The sequence below is a fragment of the Convolutriloba macropyga genome, chromosome 4 (assembly GCF_964194025.1).
Source record: "Convolutriloba macropyga chromosome 4, txConMacr16.3, whole genome shotgun sequence".
NCBI classification, from domain to species: domain Eukaryota; kingdom Metazoa; phylum Xenacoelomorpha; order Acoela; family Convolutidae; genus Convolutriloba; species Convolutriloba macropyga.
In genome coordinates, this window is record NC_134471.1 from 72,159,055 (window position 1) to 72,185,044 (window position 25,990).

Consider the following 25,990-nt stretch of genomic DNA (forward strand, 5'->3'; position numbering starts at 1 on the left):
CCCTTCTTGAAGTCACGCTTCACTGCCAGTGCCACTGAACCACATTGTCCCTTGTGCCTCTGTGCTGTGCTCTCATGGAAGTTCTGCAGCCTTTTCCTCAACTCTGTGAAGTTCGTTGCCGAGTTAAAGCTTTCCTTTATAACAAAATTTTCCTACCTCATTGGCAGGCCATTGAGGACCAAGGCGTTGAAGAATGTATCTGAGACTGCTTCCCCTACTTCTTGTAGCTTTGTGAGCAACTCCTGTCCTCTGATGAATAAGCTATCCAAATCCCCAGCATCCTCGAGCTGCAGTCGAGCAAGCTATGCCACCAAAGTCCCCACTGTCGGCGTCTCCACACTCTGAAATCTCTCTTGCAAAAACTTCCAAGCCTTTGCTCCATCTCCGATGCCGTCATCTCCCACACTGTCATGTCTCATCAGCATGAGGGTTGTTGCATCTAGAGTCAGTGCCCACATTGTTCCATTTCTCCTTGATGTTTGCAACTTCCTTCTCATATGCATCCTTCAGAACCTTTGTGTTCTTCTTTTCACCATTGCCCGCCCCATTGGCTAGAGGTGCAGGCTCGTTGGGTTGCTCCTCTGTCCCAAGTAGTGATTTGTAGAGTCCCATCGTCTGCATCATTGCCACAAATCTTGTGCTCCAGATTGGAAAGTCCTGTGCCTTTCCTGTGTAGGTCAGCAGCTTCACTCTCTGTTGATTCATCGTAGTTTGAGCAGGCAAAACAGTTGTGAAAAGAAAAGGTACTAAGCAGAAAAGGATTATGACTGTCAACAACAAATTAGTTTTGTTTTAGAAATTAGTTTTATGACTTAGAAAATTGCTGGGCCCATAACCTGTTGGGTTATGAGTTTTCGCAAGCGGAATAAAAAGCGTTTTTAACTAAGTAGAAAAAAGTAATTTCTCAAAATGAGAGAATAACAAGAATGATATTTTACTGTAGAATTTAGAGATTTACAGGAGAGATCTGGTTATTAGATAAAGATGGTGATTTGATTTTGGGGATGAAAAAGGACTCAAAATCAGCTGTATATATACCCATTATCAGTGTGAAAAAGTCAAAATACAAAACTAATCTTAGCACCATGATTTACAGGGTGGTCGCAAGGGTTAACCAATATGGTTTGCTTCTGCAAATCAGTCGCAAAGGGAACCATAAATGGAATGCATTTGCACTTTTCTAAGAATTCATTCACATTTCGGGAGATATCATAATCATATAATACATGCTGGGAAGATTTTACATCAAATAATCTAACTCTTATAATAGTTATATAGAATCATCAGTTTGATTAGAATCACCGAGTATTGATTCACAGCACCATTTCTTGAAGATTAATTTATATCAGTATTGGTGACTTGAATCAATTTACCTCTGTCAGATTAATTTGGTAAATTAAACTTTCTAATAATACTAAGTTTAAGTCTTCAACTCGAATCAAAATTCTAACATTTTTCATTATTGATTAATGATATTTTGGCAGTACAGTTTATAAAATCATGATTAAATAGAAAATCACGTAACTCAATCCAACAGCTTATATCGTTAATCAAAAATACTCGCGACAGAAATAGAAATATAGTCGCTAGGTTCATGAAAGAAAGAAGGAAGAATGAATTAATCCTTCAGATATTACATATCATATCGTATATTACATATACTACATAAATTTATCATTATGATTCAAGTTTACAGACGGAAAGATGAAACAACAAGATCATCTTTTCAGTTTGCCCGAGCCACTCAAAAATAACTGGTTGATGCATATTTTATGAGCAGTACATTTTTTTCCAAGCTTCTATCGTAAAATGCCGACACAAAGAAAATAATTTTTTATTTAAACATTTTTGATTTATTGAAACTGATTTTTTTATCCAACAATTGCGCACTCCGGTTTCGTTTGAATCCTTTTATAGTCAAGGAAAATCAGCCCTGAAGTTACGGCTTATTTTTGATGCATGGGTTAATTAATTTACAATGTAAGCGCAATAAATCCATGAACAAAATAGTACATTAACGGGCATTACCGCAGGATTAAAAACTCCCCAGTCATAATTCTTGTGTCCAAACATTGTGACGTACCCTTAATTGAACATTATTTACAGTTATATACCATCATAGACTTATTTAGTTATTACCAGGCGTTAGTTATAACATCAGTTATAAACCAGCATTATTAAATTTTCATCCCGATCGCTAATGAGATGTTATTCCTTAAAAATTGAGGACTTCTATTTGGACAAAATATATTACCCATGTGCGGAGCTATATGCAAACACAAAATATATGAACATCCGAGTAAAAAAGCGTTAAGAGCTGTAGCAAAAATGTGAACAAATTTATTCAAGCCTGCATTAAATTTTCTTCGCCTTCGTAATAACCCAAGGTGTCTAGTTTCGTGTTGGTCTTAATCAGATTTAAAAAAGCCCTGCTTGTTGAGAAATAATAAGATTTCATTCAATTAGAAAAGATGGTACAAAAATTAGAAGAAAAAGCACAAAAATAAGGAAAATTTTACGGGGAAAATCAACATCCTGCCTTTTGAGGGAATTTTCAACGGCTTTATTTGATCATTTTACTCTTAAAAAATAACGGAAGCGATTCCTTAGAAATTCTATTTCAATTACTGTTCTCGACTGATTTGAGTTTTTTCTGTCTGTTTTTGAAAACTGCACTTAAAATTAAATAGCGCTTTTAACCCATTCGGTCATAACCATTGTAAAGTTATCATATCCGTTTTGAGGAAATATTTTAATGGGGAATTAGAAGAAAAATGAACTGAAATAAATTTGGAGCGAAGCTTTTAACGCCAATTGTGCTTAAATTACCACTAATTTTAATATACACTTAAATATCTAAAATAGTATCTCAATTTAGTACAAATTTAAGCGAAGTTTTGAAAATAATCTGCCCCTAAAAATAATTGTTGGTACCATTTTTGTTCTCAGCCAAAAGCGTGAAAAAAATCTTTTTGTTCACCTTGTGGTTATTTTGCTGAGCAATTTTGTTTATTTTTTGGTGATTGCTCCCTCTATTGTTTATTCCCTGCTGCAATAAAAATAAATCCTCGACTTATTTCGGATTTTGCATCTGTGTAGTGTTGGTACATGTTTTAGCAAGCATGGAATTGTATTTCTGGTGCGCTTTTCTAATTTGTTGAATAAAAACCTAATCAGCATTTGATTGTATTTTAAAAACTCATTTCTGCTGTCATTTCTGTTAATAAATTAGCCATTATTTGACCTTTCAGAACTTAAATGGAGTAATTTATTCGCCTTTTCATCTTTTTAACTCTTTAATCTTTTAGTCAGTCCGTGGTTCATCGGAGGTCAACTTTGTTTATTTTGAGGAAAAATTGTTCAAAAGTTGATCAAACGTTTCTTTGGCTTTGGGTATGTCTTTGAGTGATTGCTTTCAAAAGCTCGTGAATTCATTTACGTTAATGTCAAGAGGAGGAAAAAATAATTTACAGGGCACCAAAAATGCTGCAGAAAAATGCTCCCATTTATCACATTAATACCCATTTTTTAATCAGTTTATTTAATAATAATTTCTTTTGATGTTTCATTGACAATTTTAATTAATATTTTGAATTAAATTTGCTTCGTTATCATCATTATTGCAACTATTACGCCAACTTGATTAATATTATCAACCATATTTATTTCGTTACATTATTACAACTATTTAAAGCGTATTTCTTAATCTGAAATATGCCATTCAATTTTTTATAGAATTTTTCCCAAATTTAATTAGCCATCCCGGTTTCTCCTGAGTTTGATCACGTTTTTTTTGCAATAAATTTATATTATATTGCTCAATAATATTTCCACAAAGCTATATTTCTTCGATAACAATAAAGTCATTACGTTATTTAAGTACAATTTCTAATAAATGTCCGTTGGATTTTTCACTACTATGGAGCTTCACTGCAAATGTTTACAAAGTTTAACATTTCGACCGCTAACTAATTTGAAACCAAAACACCTCAAACGTTAGCAACAGATAGCAGCTCGATTAGCTGCTGATGCGGAGGCGATTACGTTCTGATCAGGTGTTACACAATATCAAGTTTGTTCGCTATCCAAGAATTACGTCACAGGAAGCCTGACCGTATCAACTGTGACGTAACCGGAAGTTTTTTCTGACAATCAGTGTTACGTAAGAAGCTTTCTGTGCTGCCAAAGTGCGGAGCAGCAAGAATATTCGTATCGAGTGACGTAACAGAGTGACGTAAGTGAGAAGAGTGACGTAAGAGAGAAGAGTGACGTAACAGAGAAGAGTGACGTGATAGATAGTTGCTCGCAATGATTGCACATATCCTGAAGGCACTCATATCAGTGCAGACAGCCTCTGACGGGGATTGGGTGGACAGGTTGAATCACAGATTCACTGCCATGATACTCGTCATTCTTGGCATTCTAGTGTCCACAAAACAGTATGTAGGTATGTCAACATGAAATGCCCATCGTAAAAAGCACAGCATAGCCTTTCGACTGGAGTGACAGTAGACCCGCGAAAAATTTATCTGTAAAGGAATTAGCGACCAAATTAACTGGAAAGGGCGATGATTTTGGACTAATCAGGTGGTGTCACTACGGCTAGGTGCCATCATTGGTCGGAGCAGTTTTCACAGCCTTCTGTTTGTACGACCCGAAAGGAAGTACTGACATCGTTCTCTCATTTTCAAGATTTTTAAAATAGTTTTTGAGTGGTTTTTGTCTCGCCAAATTAGGAAGCCACGAAAAAAAACAACTGGTTTTGCTTCGTGATTTTTATAGTGCTGTAAAAATTGGTAAACTCTGTTAGGTCTATGTGTTTGTATAGATTTTAGATTCTGGAGGCTATTGTTTTTGCTAGCGAGCGGCTGCGTGACATACAGCTTCAGTGATGGGTTTTCGGGGTCGGTATTAGATATTTTAAGGCCCAGGATTATATAATACTCTCCTCTTTTTTCGCCGTTTTGTTTTTTTAAAGCAGTGTAGTTTTTCCTTTTTAAAGCATTGTAGAGCAAGTTTGTTGAAAGACAAATTTTAGAAAAAATTGCTGAAGCAGAGACCGATCTTCAGAGTTCCAATACTTCGTTTGCAAAAAATTTTGTAAAATGTAATCAAATTGATGTTTCCGTTTCAATTATCAATTTAATTATTGACAATCGAGCAAGTAATCCTTAGATCTGTATCTTGAGCTGTTCATATTCCACATTAAGTATTCAAATAGATTTTTTCAGCCAACATCTGGAAGTTAAACGAGTGATTTATAAATTGTAAGATAAAATTTTGGCAACAACGTTTTCGCGATTGAACTAGACTTTTTGGTTGTTTAACGAGATTTAGTTCTGTTTTTTGGCAACAAAGTTGTCGCTAAAAGATTTCAACAGGAAGACAGGGAAACTTGCTATGAGTTCTCGTATTATTGACCTCACGTGAAGAAAGCTTTTTCGATTTCATGTCTTACTAATAATAAAGCTGACCTTCCAGCGAAAATAATCTAAAAGTTTTTGAAATTGCTACAGTTTGCGTGTTTAATATGACGAAAAATTGTTTGCTTCTCGTACCGTACGACCAAAATCATTAAATGCTATTTGTTCAGAAATCAAAAAGTCAAAAATACCAAGATGACAGAAACAATATTAAACTATTCTCATTTTGGTCAGTCCGCAGTAGTTAGAGAAAAGGTACGTAGCACAGAATTGAAAACTGTTCGACAGCTCAGAAATGGGTCCCAAATGAAACTACTCAAGCGACGACCAGTACCACCAGCACTTAAAACGGTATAGTTTGTTGGGGCAAAATTTTTAAAGAAATTGTAAGCTGAAAATCTTTGTGCTCATTAGCTACCTCGTTGAACAATAGATAAATAAATAAATGTGTTTCTGCGTAATCGCAGCGGAGCAGAAATAGGCTTTCAGTCTGCAGTGTATTAACAGTAGCCTGTTCCTAGCTGTTAGTTTTCAATTATACCCACATCTCAGAATGTTCATTTGGTGTGCATGAATGCTCTTTTTTGGTGACTATGGCCATTTTTTTTTGCGTCTGAGACTTTTACTTGGTACTGTTTTTGCTGCCAACATTGGTCAGGTTATGGTCATCAACCTGAAGCTATGGTTAAGTAAGAGCTCATCTTTACACAGACAGTTTCACGGAGCCAGGGGATTGAACATTCAATCATTGGCGTGTGAATCACACACCTTACTTCTCGCCTATCACGCGGAACCTCGAGAGGATATCTTACAACATTCTTATTTTCGATATTTTTGTTTTCCGACTAAAATTATCTATATCAGAGCCCTTTTAAATTTGCGTCATAAATAATAAGTCACTTCCCGGTTCAAGATTTAAGAAAAACAAAAATGCACGAATTACTGTGAATATTGGTGAAAAAGTATATTAGACCGTCAAACGGCCACGTCTCTTAGCGGTGAATGCGGCGAAAATGGTGAATTTTTGTAAGCTCTGAGGTGAATTGTTACAAAAGGAAACCATATGACCCACGTTCGATCCACAGAACCCTTGGATTGAAACGAGATCTTTTACCACTGAGATACCTGTCACGTACCAACAATAAATTTTTATTGCAATTGAATCGAATTCTTCATTATATGCGGTGACTTTTTGTAAAATAAGTTATTTTTTAGTGGTGGAATTTTTTTCTTCACTGTTTAAGCGGTGCGAAAATATATTTCACTACTACCAGCAACAATCGGTGAAAATAAAAATCGCACCGCTGAAAAAGCAAATTTTACAAAATTTCACAGCTAAAGATTTGTGGTGATCATAATTGTACTATTAGTATTGAATTTTGTAAGATATGCGTTTTTAGCGGTAAAATTTTTGCCACACTCAGCATCAACCGTTCACAGCATTAGCCACGTTTCTTACGTTTCATGCAATTTCTAGCGTTGAAATCTCGGCCCGGGTTTATGCGGCTTTTTTATGAATATTTGCTCCGTCTTATGATTTTACCAAACGTTGCCCGTTTTTATTGCTCCTAAGTTGCCATATATGATCCCCATTATGGTCGATCACTTAGCACAGATTGCTGTTATGGTTAATAAAGAACATATATGTTCGTTATTATGCTTAGAAAGTTTTTTATGATGGTTCAACCGGATTGTTTCAGGAGATCCGATCAACTGCTGGACTCCTGCCCATTTCAACCGGGAGTGGGTGGAGTACACGAACAACATCTGCTGGATCTCGAACACGTACTATCTCCCTTTTGAGACACTGATTGAGAGTGCGAGAAGACAGAACCTGCAGCGCAGGATCAAATACTACCAATGGGTTAGTACTAAAAAAGTTTATAATTATTATAACCTGATTTGTAATCGTGGTGATGTCGTAAACTGGTGATTACTGGCATGATCAGCAGGAACAAATAAGAGAAGTTCCTCAAAAGTCAAAGTTTTAGCCTTAAGAAATTTTTTTCCGTTTCTTTAAAAGGTAGCTTTGCTGTAACACTATACAAAACTGTCTTTTAGAGAAACAGCCTTTTCCTTTTTGATCAGTAATTTTCTTTGTTATATGCAATCTTGGATGTCATGCAATTATTGTGTATAATTCTTTGAAATCAAGCATGGAAAACCATCTATGATCCTTGAATGAAATCATAGAATTGAAAACCCGGGATTCCGGGATCCTCACTAAGCGCAAGAGTTTCCCTAGGCTCTCATTGGTATTTTTAGGTTCCCATAATACTCGTTTTTCTTAAAAATTATAGATCAAAAAAGAAGCACGAAAGCCATTTTGATTGGGTCAATTATGATCTTTTAGGTTCCCATAATACTAGCCCTGCAAGGTCTCTGCTTCTACATCCCTCGGACAGTGTGGCGTGCATTCTGCATGTCAGCTGGGATAGACATTGACAAGATAGTGAACACTGCCACCACTTTTGAGTCAGTTCTCAATCCTGACCTCTGGGATAAGACTGTCAGGTGAGGTGGGGATCAGCTGGTTCGGATTTTTGAATCTTTTCTGTTTTTGCCCCCCCCCCCCCCGGCTTAGTTGGTGCATATTATTTGCACCCCCAGACGCACGTGTCACATTTTTACATAATGATTTACTATATGTAATGATACGTGCTCTGTAACGGGGGGGGGGCATTATGTTCGGGGGGCATTACGTACGGGGGGGCATTACTTACGGGGGGGGGGGGGGGGGGAGGGGGGAAGCATTATGTACTTGGGGGAAGAGATCCGGATTTTTTTAACAAGTTTGAAATTGGTAGCCCCAGACGAACTCCAGGGGTAATATTTTAAGATCTTGCAAGATAACCGTCCAATTTTGACAGGGGAGTCTCATCATTGATGTTAAATGTCTCATAGTGGAATGATGAAGTGTTTATGAATTACGACTGTTTCCAGGTACCTGGCAAGGCACTATGACAGATATCTGGATGCACAAAGAGACCCTGGAGTCGGAATCGTCGCAAAGGTGTGTGTGTATTACATTTCCAGTTCTTTTGATGCAAAACCCATATTGATTACTGTAAAACTGGAAATAAACCACCCACTGAAAAAAAACCCAATGTTAGAGCATCAAATTAAGGACGATGGGATTTCAAAAATGTACCCAGACGCATGTGTAGCTCGTAATATCGATCGCGATGATTTGTTTCGTTGTAATAATTTCATATCAAGCCCCACGGGCTACTGCGGCATGGCCACGACCCTCGAGGCATGGTCGCGCTAATCTTGTTTTAGCTAGCTAATTTAATTCCGTTAAAGCAGCGGCTTATTAATTACTACAAGCAAATTTCTGTTACCTTAAATATATGATAGAAAAAAAGATCGAGGTCTTATCAGAGGCCAGCGAAAGGAGACTAGCCAAATCAGAGAGCGCTTCAGTTAAACGTCAGATCAGATTGCCAATTATTTGGTGGCCCAGTTTGATCAAGGCTCAAACTATGGGTGCCCTTTTTGAGGCCTTGAGTTATGAAAAACTGTCCTCGACCAATAATAGGTGTGAAGAGACAGTAACCGATCCTTATTTTGTATAAAAAGACCATCTTCGACCATTAAGAGGAACGAAGAGATCGTACTCGACCGATAGTTATTTAATAAAAGTAGAACTTCCTGGACCAATATAGAGTATAAACATACCTGACTCAACGAATTTCAGGTATGAAGAGACCATGGGACCATATTCTGCCAATGATTTGTTCGGATAGATTGTCCTCAACGAATACTAGGCATAACGAGACACGTTGTTTAACCAATATTTGCATAAAGAGGCTATCATCGGTCATTGAATGGTTGTCCAGGAGCCTTCTGGCCTATATTAGGTATCGAAAAACTGCCTTTGACCAGTATTTTGTATCAAAACACCCTGCTCGGCCAATTTTGGGTACGAACAGACTCAATTGGCCAATTTTAGGTATGAAGATTTCTTTGTCCAATATTTTTATGAGGAGACCGTTGCCGACCAAAGTTAGGTATTACGGACAATACTAGGTATAAAGAGAAAGTCCGTCTTTGGCAGATCTAACGTACAAAAAGACCGTCTCGACTGACCTTTGACAGGAAGCGAACAGAACAGAATGAAGCACTGTTCTGTTCTCGAGTTTAGTCCGGCTTTAAACTGTTCCCTCGAAATTGGCGTGATCTAAAAACTGTGTCCTCGAGTTTGGCTCGACAAGAGATCCTAAAATTATGATAAGGTCTGAGACAAATGTCTGGATGAAGTGTCATCGGAGAACAAAGTGGAAGAACAGTCGTAACTGGAAAAAAGTCATTTTTTCTACCTACATATTTGCATACGATAAAAGTTTAAATGTCAGTGGTCATCATAAAAATATGTTGATCTTTTCCGTTTGTGCCCCCCCCCCCCCGAAGTACGTTATGCAACCCCCGATACAGAGCACGTGTCATAATATAGTAAATAAATCACCATGTAAAAACATGGCACGTGCGTCTGGGGGGGGGGGGGGGTGCAAATAACATGCAAGCTGGGGGGGGGGGGGTCACAAATGGAAACGATCCAAAATTTCGTCGCGCATACTGCGTTCATCGAGAGTTTTGATCTTTTCCCATCGGAGCGCAGTACCTTATGAAATGGCACGTGCAAAAGTTAGGTCTTTCTCATTATATCTACCCGTGAAGTTCGGGGCTACAATTTCACGGGAGGATATAAGGGGAAAGATACATGGTGGATACGATGGGAAATCTTTACGGTAAAGACCAAATCCTTTTTTATAGGTCAGGATAATGTTCTCGCGCATGTTGTGTGTGTTCTCCCGTCGCTATGGCAACTATCTGAACGTGTTCTACTTGGCCACGAAGGGATTGTACCTTCTAAATGTATATGGACAACTGTTTGTTCTTGGAGAATGGCTGGGTGAGTTCGGGAATAGTCGTCTATAAGTTTTTTGAAGTAATAAATGCAATCCAAATTATCCTCATCATTGCTTAGAACTTTGTCTGCATCTTGTTCAGTTTTCAATACTAGTATGAAGATAAACTTTTATGGACAGCACTGCAAATTACAATCCAATTAGAATTTTGAAGTAATGCTACTCCTACAATAATCATTAACAACTTTTTGCGAAGTTTTCAAATTCACAACGATTTGATTTTTTTTCAAATAAGAAAAAAATGATTTTAATGTTAATAGAAAAACAGAACTATTGAAACTTCCATTTTGGGTTGCTGTTGTATAATATACGTTTTTTTTTGCTCCACAACAGTGTCAATAAGTCAATAATGTTTCGCGAAGGCCAAAAATGGAGAAGTTAAAAATTAATAATCTTTCAAGAACAAAGTTTTAAGACTTAATTTTGATGAATTCAGATAATATGGAACATGAAGCCTCGTTTGTATGATTTTGGATACGGTCGTATATGTAAATACAGCTGCCCATGACGAGAAACTCCGATAGTGCTCTAGAAGTCCAATGAAATTTTAAAATTAACGTTAAATAAGGCCCAGAATTCTAAAGCACAGCAGTCAAAAATCATAGAAATTAACTTTACATCCTTGGTTGATCACGGGCTAAAGTGTCGCTGATCTTTGGACTTAAGACATTTCTTATTCTACTGCACATGTGCATAAATAATTGTGTGCTTCAATTGCTTAAATAGAAAGAGATGATTTTGTATGGAATTTGCTGAAAATCTCAGCCCGTTTACTGCATAAAGTTGTGCCCAAAACCCGCCCACACCTCGACCCGGGACTGTACTAAACATAACTTGAGTAGTTGTAATAATAATAATAATAATAATAAATTGTTTTCGGAACAGACAAACAAAAAAATGTATATATTTTTACACTTTTGTATACACACATACTGAACCGAGAGAACACCAAAAGGCAGTGTTGCCTCGTCATGTGGTGTATTCGTTAATGTGATACAATTTTGCTGACATTGATTGGTTACCTGTTGTTTGTTCAGGTGATGGCTACTACTACTACGGATTTGAAGTGGCCAATCAGATTGTAGATGGGAAGGACTGGACGAGAGATGGAAGATTCGCCAGGGTCACCCTATGCGACTTCAAGATAAGGACTGTCGGTTAGTCTACTCAATGGATTTTTGGATCTATTCTGTTTCGGCCCCCCCTCCCCCCCCCCCCCCAGTGTTTTTTATGACCTCCAGTTACAAATTATATGTTGTTATATAGCACGTTACTATGTAAGAAAATAGCACGTGCGCCTGGGGGTCATAAAAAATTTATGTTCACTAATCGGGGGGGGGGGGGGGGGGGGGTGGGGCGAAACAGAATAGACGTTAAATTAAACAGCGTTAAATTAAACCGTTGTAAAGGGTGAAAACACTCCTTCGTAGTTCAATTCATTTCAAACGCTATAAGCAACGTGTAACAGTAAGTCATATCAAGTAACGTATAAGCATTGTGATGTACAAAACAACAAGTGATACTTAGACGGCAAGGTTTTTTCGATGCTCTTTTACTGGTTTTTTGTCTGATGTTATTGACGTCAAATCAGTTCGTATTCAATCGGCAATTGTCTAGAAAACCTAAAAATATTGAGCCGAAAACCAGCTTAATCGATACATATCATGGTTATATTTACTTAAAATTAGGTTAATTGAACTTTTTCGGAACTTTCTACGTATATTAGAACGTTTTATACGCATTTAAATCTTATTTGGAACGATTTCTATACGCTTTTAAAATACTCGAATCTGATTGGTTAATAATTCGTTCATTTACTGCGTAACATCCTCCGGCCCGGAAGAAGATGTTGGGAAAACTGGTACAAGTTTTACAAGCGGGCGGACGGGTGAACCGGTCGACGTACGTAAAACGGCGGAGCGCGCGACGCTATCGGAGCCGTAACGGAGTTCCACAATCCGAGCGGTTGGGTAGTAACCCCTAGGGTTGGTTTCCTCAACTATCCAAACCAAGTCACCGTTTTTAAGGTGTTGCCCGGCAGGCGTCTGCCACTTAGAGCGTCGGTTCAGCGTCAGTACGTACTCTTTGATCCAACGGGACCAGATCGCATTCGCGTACGACTGCGCACGGGCGTAACGTTTACGATGGTCGAACTCATTATTGCCGACAACAGGCGGAATACCGGTAGAGTGTTCTCCTAAAAGAAAATGGTTGGGCGTTAAAGCGTTCAAATCGCACGGATCAGCGCTTACGGGTGTTAAAGGACGCGAATTGAGAGCATTCTCCACGAGACAAAAGGTAGTATGCAGTACCTCATCCGTGAGGCGACGCGTGCCAAGAATAGTATACAACACGCGCTTGAAGCTGCGTACCAACCTCTCCCAGATACCACCTTGTTGTGGTGCGCTGGGTGGATTGAATCTCCATTTTATACCTTTGTGAGCAAGCTCAGCTGCAATGTTGACAACGTTCCACTTTTCAATACTTTCTCGGAGTTCTTTCTCCGCTCCAATAAAGTTAGTGCCATTGTCCGACCAAATCATGGCAGGTGTACCCCTACGTGACACAAACCGCTCAACTCCCATAACACAAGAACTGGTGTCCATGGATGTAACTATCTCGACATGGACAGCGCGAGTAGTGAGACAGGTGAAGAGGAAGCCCCACCTTTTCTCAGTAGTACGGCGGACAGTAACATAGAATGGCCCAAAGTAGTCAACGCCAGTGTTCGTGAAGGGAAGAGACTGGTAAGCAAGTCTCTCCTTAGGTAAGTCAGACATGATTGGTTGCATAGTTACAGCTTGGAATTCTCGGCATCTCAGGCAGTGTGCTTTGATGGAACGCAAGGATGATCTTAGTTTCAGTACTGTATAGTGTTCCTGCACAATTGATCTTAGGTATTCAACGCCTTGATGATAATGCTGTACGTGCGTGTGTTCAAGGAACAGTTTTACAAACGGATGACGTGCATCTAAGATGATTGGGTACTTTACGTTAAACCCAACTTCCATTAACCGCTTGATGCGGCCCGAGGAACGTATTAGCCCATTGGGATTAATAAACGGTGAATGTGGAGCAATTCGGCTACTCCGTTTAACGAACTTATTGTCAAGAAGATCTTTTCTTTCGGCTTCAAAAGACTCTCCTTGCACCAAGTACTGTAGATGACGCTCGGCTTCGTCAAGCTCAGTAGGGTCAGTAACGCTACCATCGGGGTTACGGTAGCCGGCATGTTTCGGCAAAAGCCGGAGAACGTATGCGGCAATGCGCAAGTACTTTTGATAAGAACTAAACTTATCAAATGGGAATAATGACGGAACGGGAGTTGTCTGTTTTTTAACAGATGTAGCGAGAGAGACAGTGTCCTCTATGATGACTGCTTGGTTGACGCCAAGTTTGATGTTATTAATGACGTCTTTATTCGGTACGAAAGGGAAACTTGAGTTAGATAAGAAATGTGGACCATTGACCCAACTGCTTAGTTGCAAAACCTCAGCTGACATTCCACGCCTGCCAGCGTCAGCTGGATTATCCTTAGTTGCGACGTGGTTCCATTGGTCAACGCTGGTATACTCCAAAATTTCACAAACGCGGTTTGCAACAAAGATTGGTTGCTTTTCATTAGAGTTTATCCACTGAAGAACGGTCGTGCTGTCTGTCCACATGAATACTTGGTTAACAGTTACAGTAAGTGCCTGAATAATTTCGTTCTTCAGCCGAGCGGCAAGTAGAGCTGCTTGCAATTCCAGTTTAGGGACAGTCACTACTTTCATTGGCGCCACGCGCGCTTTCCCCAAAACAAACGCAAGCTCTGTTTCTATCTTGCCCGTAGGGGTTGTTACTCGGGCTCGAAGAAATGCGACGGCACTAAAAATATCCTGGGAACTGTCACCGAACATATGCAACTCTGTATTATCAAAGGGTCCACTAAAGTAACTTCGAGGAATTTTGATGTTTTCAAGCTTTGGTAAGTCCGCACTCCAGACCAAAAATATTTGAACCATGTCCTGTGGGAGCTCGTCATCCCATTGCTGTCCTGTGACACGCCAGATGTCTTTTAAGAGCAATCGCGCACCGACGGTAAACGGTGCGACAAGACCAATGGGGTCAAAGACTTTCGAGACAAGACTTAGGACCAAGCGTTGCGTGAGGGAATTGGTGATAGCGCAGCTTGTACCCCTACTCACAACTAAAGTGTCATTAGTGTGATCCCACTTTAACCCTAGCACAGGCGATGAATCCTCCTGACATGAAACAATAACCTTGGGCTCAGTAGATTGAGGCGAACCATCAATTCGATCAGCCAGATTTTGCACATTGCTTACAAACTTTGTCAGCTTGAACCCACCGAGATGGAGAAGATGTATCAATTCCTTCGATCTATTGATGACTTTCTCAGGAGACTCCACTGAGTCAAGGTAATCGTCCATGTAGAAGTTTTCAAGGACGGCTTTTGCAGCTTCGGGGTAAAACTTGGCATTGTCTCTCGCAGTGCGTTGTAATGCATAGTTGGCGCATGTGGGCGAGTCTTTAGCCCCGAATATATGGCGCGTATATTGATACACTACAACGTTAGTTGTGGGGTCCTCCCGCCACAGAAAGCGAAGTGATGGTTGATCTGATGGTAATACACCAACCTGTAGAAACATTCCCTCGATGTCGGCAGAGACGGCATATGGATGTTGTCGGAAGCGAAGAAGTACGTAAGTAAGGTTTTGGAGCAGATCAGGGCCAGTGAGCAAAAATTTATTCAGTGAGGCGCCATGAAATTTTGCTGCTCCATTGAGCACCCTACGCACCTTACCCGGTTTGTTCGGATTTAAAACCGGATGGTGGGGTAGGTACCACTCTTTATCGGACCGGTTCTCAACCTTGTGAGGGTCCGGAACCTCAATTACATACCCCTTGTTTAGGTCTTCCTTGATGGTACTAGTATACTTCTCTCTAAGGTCTTCATCCTTAGCCAATCGTTTTTCGAGAGATTTTAGTTGCACAAGGGATGAGAAGTAATTATTTGGGAGCTTGGTGTTATCTGCTGCCCACAGCGTTCCGACATCGTATCTCAGGCCATTGTGTATGGTGGTACTCTCAAGGATTTCGTGAGCCATTGCGTCCGCTGCAGATCTTGAGTCGACCTGCTTGTTTGCCCCAAATGATTCAATGTCGTACCATGACTTTACTTGACTTGCTAACTCATTGTCTTGTCCGATATTCACTTTAAAGCACGTTGAGGTTAAACACGAACTTGATGGTAACGGACCGCTTAAGACCCAATCTATGGGCAAGCGTACGGCAACGGGTGAACGCTTCTCATCGGCAGAGAAGTATTCTAACGGGCGGATGGCATGATAGACATCTTGTCCGAGTATCATCTCAATGTCTTTATAGGAATATGTTACGGGATCAAGGACTGCTAAGTGTGGGTAAGTCTCTTGCAGGGCCTGTACATTAATTATATCTGAGCCGACGTTCAGACTCTCTTTAACGAAAGGGTTGACGGTGAATGGTTCGAAATCTTGTTGTTCTCTTGGTTTCACAGTAACTTCAACAACCCTAGTATCAACTACTTCTTCGGTATTAATACCCTTGACAGTTAGCTTTAGTGCTTTACCGTGCAAACCGAGTCTATCTGCGAGACTACCGGCCACCCAAGAGTTACTGCAGGCGGTATCACACAAAACTAAAGCCTTGGTATCTAAACCGGACGAACTGACCAACTGCAATTCAGTCACCTGAAGGAGCCCCTTAACATCAGTAACAGATGACATTGTTGTGGTCTTATTAGGCTGGAGTTGACTAGAAGTTTCTTTAATTTGACCTGTGTTGCCAGAAGGTTGAATGGTATTGGAATTTGTCGACTGTTTTGTTGGGAAAACCCTATCTGCTCCATGCAATAGTGTGTTATGTGAACTATTGCACCCTTCTCCTCGGCACTTTCTTGGTTGAGGGCACTGGCGGAATGTGTGCTTGTCCCGTAAGCACGAAAAGCAAAGTTTGTTATCCGCCACCAACTTAGCTCTCTGGGTTGGAGTCTTTTCCTTGAAAACTCGACACTCCCATAGCCGGTGGTTACCTTTGCATACAATGCATCGAAAGTAAGTATTTGTGGAAGCAGATGGCATTTGCTTCTTTGTTTCCCTTTGTTGCGAATTTGATGCAAACACTTTTGAGGCTGTTTTGGTCTTGGTTACTGAAGTGATGTTCTCTTCAGGTTTGGCCTTGGTTGCGCTTTGTTTCATAAGATCATGGGCCTCAGCCTTTTCTTTAAGCCAATCGTTAAAGTCAAGGAGGGTAGGCTTAACCCAGTGCTTCTTAACCGTAACGAGTGACCATGACTCTTTCATGTTTGGTGGTAACTTCTGTACCGCTTGGTTAAGTAGGGAAGCGCTCTTCAAGTCAGCATCATATGATAGTGACTTGAAAACCCCAACGAGGCTGGATATGGCTGCAGAAAAGTTAATGATGTTATCACTATTGTGCATTTTGAGAGGCGGAAAATTGCTTAGTTTATCCAAGTGTGCACTTACGACTGCCTGTGGCTGGCCAAATTTACGTTCTAAAGTCCTTAGTGCATCCTTGTACATTAAACCACAGTAAGCAAACTCGTTGATTGCAATCTTTGCTTTACCGGTGACAAGGGTTTTGAGGTATGTCAATTTAACGTCATCAGTTAGCGATTGCGAGTCAATCGCGCTTTTGAATTGACCATACCACTCGTGCCATTGTAATGGATCGCCATTATACTGAGCAAGTTTCCATTCTGGCAAGGGGTCATTTTTCTTGCTGGTTATTTCATCAGATAATTCCCTAATCAATGACGCATTGTCCGGTATCGGAGGGGCAAGTGCAGACACCTGCGGACCACTCCAACTCAACGGAGTGGGCCCAACATAAGGGTATGTTGGCTGAAAAACCGGAGTGAACAGACCAGGTACAATATTACTTGTAGTTGCAATCGGGTTTTCCTGATGTGTGCCGGATGGTGATTGCATATCAATCAAAAGGGGTGACTTCGAATATATTTGTTGTGGAAAAGTTCTAACTGATGGTGCAATGTGTGCCTGTACATTTGGAGCAACATTATTTACGGTAGTAATGTCTTGGTTGACTAATGACGGTCTGTGCTGCGGAAAACGCCAATGACTCATATTTGGCACAAAACTTTGGCCAAGAGGGATATTGGGCATATTTGGGAAAGGAGGAGCCACAGAACGTACAACGTTGTGTACTCGGTTATTACTAGTCTGATAATTGTTGTTGACGAGAGGCTGGTTAAACAAAGGGGTGTGTGGGATGGGAGCAGTGAGGTTAGGTGCGAAGACTGGGTTCGGAATGGGGAGGACGTTAGGATGAGCGGGTTCGGAGTTGTGCTGTTGAATGTTCGGACTTGGTGGGGCGCTTGGGTGCAAGGGAACGTTTATTGCGGGGGCTGGATGATTTGTGGTCGGGAAAGGAGGAAGAGTGGCGTTTGGTGCTCGGGGGACACAATTAATTTGTTGTCGGGAGCGTATTTGCTGGGCCGAATTATTCTCGGGCAGACTTGATGTTTCAGGTGCCCTGGATTGCGAAATTTGAAGATGTGCGTGTGGAAAAAACTCGGACGAATTATTTTGATTTATTTGTGATTCAACGGGCTTTTGAATGGGTGGTGAAGAAGCTCCGGGGGCGTGTACAGAAGGCGGTTGATTATCTGCGGTTCCTTGGTTAATTATGCTCGGAAGCGCCATGCCTTGTTGGCCTGTTTGATTCATTTGCGCCCGTAGATTTGCCTGGTACAACGCGTGCGTGTTAGCAGCAGCGAAAAAATTTTCAGGTGGTGTATAATAGGGGTCGAGTTGCTGCAAGGTCTCATTGCTTAAAATGTAATTGCCTCGACAATTTTTTGGAATCGAATGCCTTGAAATTTCAGTGTCGTGGTCTTCCACTGCTTCGTCGTTATTATGGCTAGGGCATTCTGGAGGGTCTTTCGTAATCTCTGGTTCACCAGTGTTCTCGTTGTTATTAAAACTTAAAGCAAGTGAGGTGTTGATCCAATCCTGGACAGCCTTTTCACTTCTCATCGAGCTCCTAGCACTTGCAGTTGTTTCAGAGTGACTACCTTTGGAAACAGCGTCCAGCAATTCAAATTCTTGCAGAGTTGCCTCTGCCAACCGTTTCCTGTTGTCTTCCTCCAGTTCATCTATTTCCACTTGCTTTTTCTGTTTAGCAAGGCGAATGGCTGCCTCATTTTGTTTTTCAATTTCTTCGCGCTTCATTTTAGCAATAACGTAATCATGTTTACGCTGACTAGATGTTTTCGAAGAGGTCATCAATGAGGGAAGTCTAGAACGAATGGAAGCCCTCGGTTCCTGAAACTCACTCACTTTATCATCAGCAGAGTTGATGTAGTTTTGTGCTGAAGTGAGGATCTTGTCGTTCTTAGTTGTCATTGCCTCCAAGTAAGACTCTAATGAAGGAACAAGTGCACTTGGATCCTCTGTATTTCCAGCAAATGCAATCAGGTCCTCATTTTTGTCTACGACAGTCATAAATGCTTCGTTGCACTTTGTTACTAGGCGTTCAACTTTCACTCGCCTACTTTGGCTATTTATACAATGAAGAATATCTTCGTGCATAGCATGCAATTCAGCCTCACGCTTTGACCTGGCAGCGTACAACTTTTTGACTTTTTGATCAAGACTATTAGACATCACAATGTTATTATTTTCAAAAACCAGCAAAACTACCACTGCACACGGTTATCTTTTATAAGCACACTCCAAACAAATCAAACCCACACAAAACAATCCCAACGCCAAAAGGCACCAAACACAGCACACTGTAGACAGTCTGTAGTCTGTAAAACAAACCGCCCAAAGAGCAGAGAAGGTCGTCGAGTACACGATGCCCGACAAAAACAGAAGTGGAGCGCTGAACGCTATGCGCTCAACGCAGAAGGAGACAAAAGACACACGGGAAGTCGAGCGAGCAACGCGCGACGAAACGGAGACGTTACGGACGGGAAGTCGAGCGTGCAACTCGCGACGCAACGGAAACGGGACAGACGAGAAGTCGGGCAAGCAGTGCGCGACGGAGCGGAAACGGGACGTGCGGGAAAGCGGGTGGAAAACGCGCTACGCAACGAAACGGGACGGTGGGAGAGAACGGGCGGGAAATGAGGTTGGATAGAACTATGTTAGCAGGCCACAGCAAAAATTCAAGCAAACAACCTAGTCGTAACTCCAGAACCAGCTTAAGTCACACCCCAGGAAGAAGGAGAGAAACTACTGCAAGACAATCTAACATAGTTCATAATGGGTCTATAACGACAAATTTAACGACAAACTAATTTACGGCAGTGCAGTAGTACAATAAAAGAATGAAAAGGTCGAGAAATTAACTAGCCGTAACTCCAGAATAAGCTTAAGTCACATCCTAGCAAAACCCAAAACAAAACAAACAATCAGCATACTAACGGTATTAAACAAACTACAGCAAAATTGAATAAATTACAATAGTGTATTTGTAGACTAAGATAGTTGGAAAAGTCGAGAAACAACCCAGCCGTAACTCGAGAATAAACCTAAGTCACACCCTGGAAGGCAACAAGACCAAACCAACTAGCAATCATACAGGTACACACAAACATAAAGCAGCAAAATAAATTTAGTACAACAGAAAGGCTAGTAAATTAGTAAAGTTGAAAAGTCAAAAGGCAATGCAGCCGTAACTCGAGAATAAACTTAAGTCACACCCTAGAAAGCTATAAGACCTAAACAACAAAGCAGCATACTAGCATACTAAACATACTACACCAAAAACAACATCATACTTCATCACATATGACATACTACACTGAAATCTTGAAAAGTAGAGGAAGAAAACGAAAAGCGGAGTGTTGGGAGAGCGACGTTATTGAACAAACGGAATACGGAGAATTGAAATGTTAAGGGACGAAAAGGACGCGGACGAAACGTTACATAAGTAAGCGAAGAGGCAAAATTATAGTGATTCGATCATTTTTTTCGGTAGGCCGGAGGTTGTGAAAATTCTCACAAATTTTTCTGTTTGAGTTTCACTCAATTAACGAATCTTCTTGTTGAGAAAAAGATTTTTTGACAAATTTGTCAAAATTTTTTGCATTTGTCCAATTTTTTTCAAATTTTGGTCAATTTTTTTGCAAATTCTTGTTTACGGAACGGTAATCCAGTAAACTGGACGGTTTTAAATTCAAAAATACGGTTTATCAATTTTCGGTATTGATTATCTAAACTTTTTAGAATTGACTGAAAATTGACCAAAAATTTTCAAAATTGAACAATTTAGCCTTATTTTCTCTCAATTTTCTCTATATCAGAGGTTATTTTTGATATACGAACCGACTATAACATTTTTCTCGAATTTTTGGTAAATCGGCCAAAAATTTTCAAAATTGATGTTATTTTTGTCTCAAAAATTGTGGGCCCCCTTACCAATGTTTTCTACAAAATTTAGTTTAACTCTACTACACCAATGTCGGAAAAAATTCACGGGTTGGGTTTCTTGCCGTCTAGGTGATAAATCAGCGTTTGAAATGAAATCAGCGTCTGTAGATGGTTTCGAAATTGTTTGCTTAATGTCATTCTTTTCTTACCTGATGTAGTTGGAGAAATTACAGAAAAGTTATCACAAGCAGAAATAAAGGGGGAGTTTTTCAAGGTATGTCACTCTATGAGTGGCGACAATCAATCAATAGCGTTAGGATTGACGATGTATCACCCAATGAATGCAGAGCTCAACAATTACATCTGATTCTACGGCATGCTTGATGTAAATTGCCGATGGGGAATAATTTAGAGCGCTAACAAGTGGAAAAAAACTCAAGACTTTTTAGCGAAAGCAACAAGAGTGATTTCTTTGTTGATTCCAACTGAACTTATGCTAATAACAATCATCGGTTGAGGATCAAGATTTCATAGTAATCGAATTCTTACCGTAGTCAAACTCCGACGGCTGTAATGCAAGACTTTGTCTAAGACAGCTATTTTGTAAGACTCTAGTTAGAGTTTTTCAAGATAACCCCCCAGGTTAAGGTCTCAGACCCAAGCCACCTCTGATCAGACGGACTTGGGTCGCACATGGAGGGTATAGTGCGACCCAAATTACAGGGTCTGGAAAGTGTTATAGCCGCACAAAAGTATGACCAGAGATCAGAGTCTGGATAATGGTTGCACAAAAGTCTCACCAGAGATTAAAGTCTGGACATAGTCTGATCAATGGTTGCTTGGGTCTGGGACCGCAACCTGGCGTCCCTTAGCAAGACTGTTGCGAGATAACAATAGGAGCTCAATAAAATAATATTGTTAGAACGAGGTTTATTTGTGAGTCATATCGAAAAATGCCTTTTAAAATCCGCCCTCCATTTTTTTTGCTTTAATTAGGATTTGCAATTGATCTCAAGGAAATCTTATAACAATTTTTGGATGCTGTTGTTTTTTACCAATTTTCGACTTGCCTGGTTATTGAGAGGTTTTTATGCCTAGTTGTTATTTTTTATTTTTGGGTGACCCAATTTAGTTGAACAAGTGCAAACGTTTTACGAATGATATGTTTGCATTGAAAATTTAGGTTGAATCACACAAAAATTGTATTAGCACCTATTTTAAAGTTGCGGAATACTTTGGGAGTGCTGTTTCCTCCCAAATTCTAAAGGGGGGGGGGGTAAAAATAACTTCAAGGACCGGTCCTGATTTCTTCCAGCTATACATTCCCCTCAAATGCTAAATCAACACCACCTGCCGAATCAAACCTATATTCACATGCCCAATTTGACCTTGACTGTGAGGCAGAAGTCATCAGACATTAGTAATCGCTCTTCCCGGGTTGAACAAATTTTATCTTTTGTCAAGAGAGGGTTAATTCTTTTCTTCTCTCGCAGTCTTTTCTCATGTGAACCAAACTTCAAACGATAGCATATTTTTGTTGCAATTTTTGAACGTATCGTTATCAGCTTCACATCTTTTTCAAATATTTCTCTGCCTAAAATAGTTTGGTGTTAAAATTTAACGCCGTTCATTTCGTAAAGCAGCCGCGCGTTCATCACTTGATTTTTTATTATTACAACCATTACAAATAATAGAAATTTAAATAATTAAAAATTGTCGGCCTTTGATTCTAGCTGCTGGTCAAAATCCAGGTGAATTACATTTTGTCCGCCCTAATCAATCATTAATCAGTTTTACACGAAAAATCATCGCCCAAAATTTAGTTTATAGCTTAATTGATTTCTTCAAAAAATAACCTCAGCAATCTGTATTAGTATTAAATATAAAACTTGTTTGCTGCCACGACTTCAATTTAGCTTAGTGTCGTTTTATTTCAGCTGAAGTTGTGGAGGCTGCACCGAAAAAGGCTTAATTAGCAACTTCTCTTATTATGAGACATAAAAATCAACAAACGATTTCTTAATTTTTTTAAACTTAAATACAATGATGTTTAAGCATTGGAATTGTCATTCGAGCAGTGAGTTTGATGCAATTTTGATGCAACACGTAGCTTTATAACCAGTTTTAATAAAGTCTGAATGATTTAGCAAAACTGATTTTGGAAGGAGGCAAAAGCCTGAAAAGTGTTCAAATGATAAGTTTATTGATGTAGAATTTTGTATTTTTTCATTAGAAGGCTTCTTGCTGGGGACTGGCTAGCGCCCAAAGCTGTATCAAATATGAAATGTTCTTTTAAAAAAGTAAGTTTGTCTGACAAGTAAATATTGATAGCTGTCCCTGGTGATTCCTCAAAACTGTAAAAAGTGTTCGGTGAGCGTATAAATTACTTTATTAGCCAAGTAATGAAAGTAACTCTTCACGGAAGTGTAAAAATCAAAACAAAGAAGTATGCATAGTTACTTCAAGTCAAAGAAGTTTATTTGAAGGTTATCTTGCAAAATATGATTTCGATGCAGAGAAATAATGAAAGCAATCAAATATCAGTCTTTTATTCAAAACCATAAAAAAAATAATTTAATATAACATACAACAGTTGGAGAAATCCCGATGCCACTGAGTCGGATTATTTCAAATTAATCTCAGAGTCAAAACGTTTCGCAATTCTCTTTTAAAAAATTCTTTAACTAGGCAACTTGAACTCAATTATCAACATCTTCTCTCAATTTCCCACAAATTGAACTGACAAACCTCTGTTTTTGCGAACCGGAAATCTCTCTCTGATAATTTTTCTTGTGCCTAACGGTACTCAACCTTATAATTATTATATCAGATTTAAGTAAAATGTCGTTCTGTGTAGAACATTCCTACCTAAGGTATGAGTGCAATACTGGGGGTACAAGGGAGGTCACAAGATTGCAAATTATCTTACGTAAATGTTTACTCAACGTGTTTGACCTTTTTTGATCATTTATATTGTGGCAAAGTTCATGTTTTAGTGTCAACAATCCGTACGCACGCTGGTTCCCGCTATGGATGCTTGTCTGATTCATTTTTTAACTAATTTTCAACAATTCGACTTATGATAACAATGACAGGATAATTCAAGAAAACTTAGGTCTTGCTGCCCTTTTATAGTGTGAAGATGTTCCTTGGAATAACTTCATTGGTTTAAGCCAACCAATGTTAACTTATAAGTGGGTTTCGACAGGCATGATGCCTCTAGCAGAAATTTTATTTTTTCTTGAGCGTTCAAAAAACTTCAGTTATTGTTCATTTCTTCCATTGAATTGAGGTTATCCAGCCTTGTGATAAGGCATGAAACTCGCTGATTTGCAAAAATGTTGTAAAATTTATAGGGCAAATATTTCTTCAACAGTGTTTTTTTTGCGTATCAGTACTAACGAAAAATAAGTTTCATTTTTCTCTTGATTGAGGTTTCGTAGGCCACAAAAATTTGCAAATTATGTCTTAATCAGAGTGTAAATCAATTGTAAAATCAATTTATTGTTAAAGGTTTGCTGAAAAAACTAATTATTGAAATATAATGGTGCAACTAAAAGTGAAAATCAAATTTTATGATTACGTAAGCAAATGCATCATTCAAGCAACTGCATACTTTTAGATTTTCTGCTTAAGAGAGGTATTGAAAAAAGTTCTAACTCAATATAGTTTTTTTCAAACCTTTTTTGTTGGTTTCACTACTGGAATTCATAATCAAGACAGCTATATCACTTAACTATATCAGTATCGGTTGATGATCTTAATCATATGTAATTTCGGAGGAATGAGTTGGTCGGTTGAAACTGATTTTAAAATTCCGCCATGGTTTATATAGTGCTCCTACCTTGCAGTTGAGAGTCAAAAATTTGAATTTTTCATCTGGAAATTTTAAAAAAGGTTGGGTTTTTTTTTATCAAATGAGCAAATTTCTGGCGATTTCTGGATAATCTAAATCTAAACTAGCTCTTTAATCATTAAATTATCATTTCACAGCTCATTTAAATGTCTAGCAGACGTTATTTTTGTGTCCACTGTCAGTTTTCTGGAGTACATTTTTGGTAATTTAAACACCACTGAAGAGATTTTCATTTTTTGGTTCCGACCCCAATTTTTGTTCCAATCGTTTTTTTAGTCATTTTCTGCCGATCGATCTATTCACTGAAGAGAATTGTATTTGGTGTCATTAAAAAACCCACCTAGCAATAAATTTTCATATTAATTTTAAAATTTTAATTTTCTTTTTAAAAATATTAAAATTTTTTTTAATGGATATCGAGATTTGAATTTTTGTGAACAATAGACCGTTTTCCGTTGTTTTTGTTCACATTTTCCGTAATTTTAGCCCAAATTGACTTTCATTTTGCTTAATTTGTTTTTGAAATTTTTCAAAAGTAGTGTCATTGGTTCTACGTCTAAACTCTAACGGTTGATAAATGGTTTTTGCTTAATTGTTGCTAAAAAGTTCGAATTTTAGACTTTCTCATCAAAAGTGTTGTCAAATATGCTTTTATACCCAATTTGCTTAAGTTTGCCAGAATTGGATACCTAAAAACTCCTAACACAATTTTTTTCAACTTAAAAGAGGGCCAATTTTGTTTCAGCTTCCTGTAATGGTCTCCTTTAATTATAAAATCAATCATTTGACCGTTTTCTCTAATTTAATTCGATGTGTATCCAAAATGCACACTATATTTTTTATATATTGAAAAATTTCATTAGCCCAACTTTTTGTTTCCAAAAATATTTGGAACTATTCGTTGTTTAGTGAGACGATTAGTTATATCACGGCCATACCAGTTTTGTTGTCTTCGTAGACTCCTATAATAAAAAAGTATTCGGATTGTAAGCGTGTACGGTTTTTTTTCGAAATATTTTTGCATTTTTTGTTATCTTTGCTAATTACTGATTAAAATGTATTCATATTAAGATTCAAATGAAACAATCCCCTTCTACAAAAAAATGAGCTCCATAAACAACGCATATTAGCCTTTGAGCATGATCTCATGGAAATTAGGGCTTCGACAAAGCGTTTTAAAAAAGCTTAAAATAACTTCTTGTGTTATGCAAGCACTTTTTGTTTTTTTACAGACTCATGACCTAATCTCACTTATCAAAAGTTGGTATAATAATTTTGCACAAATAGGACTCAATCACGTTTTCAGTTGATATCCAATGGCTCTTATTACTTTGTATTTATCTTATTTGAGAAAATATCAGTGAACTTTTGAACTGC

At 38.9% G+C, this 25,990-nt stretch overlaps 1 protein-coding gene across 3 annotated transcripts in view; it reads left to right on the forward strand.

The window, feature by feature from the left end:
* Nucleotides 1-25,990, forward strand: part of LOC142338652 (innexin unc-9-like) — a 47,676-nt gene that overhangs the window by 19,461 nt on the left and 2,225 nt on the right. The window contains exons 1-7 of one of the 3 annotated variants that reach the window (XM_075388500.1): nt 2,441-2,474; nt 2,950-4,447; nt 7,124-7,287; nt 7,777-7,937; nt 8,367-8,436; nt 10,200-10,338; nt 11,392-11,511. In XM_075388500.1, the coding sequence (XP_075244615.1) occupies nt 4,309-4,447; nt 7,124-7,287; nt 7,777-7,937; nt 8,367-8,436; nt 10,200-10,338; nt 11,392-11,511 (793 nt within the window). In that variant the 5' untranslated portion in view covers nt 2,441-2,474; nt 2,950-4,308. Of the gene's footprint in view, nt 1-2,440; nt 2,475-2,949; nt 4,448-7,123; nt 7,288-7,776; nt 7,938-8,366; nt 8,437-10,199; nt 10,339-11,391; nt 11,512-25,990 lie in introns of those variants that run through there. The other 2 variants (XM_075388499.1, XM_075388501.1) reach the window with 2 other exon arrangements.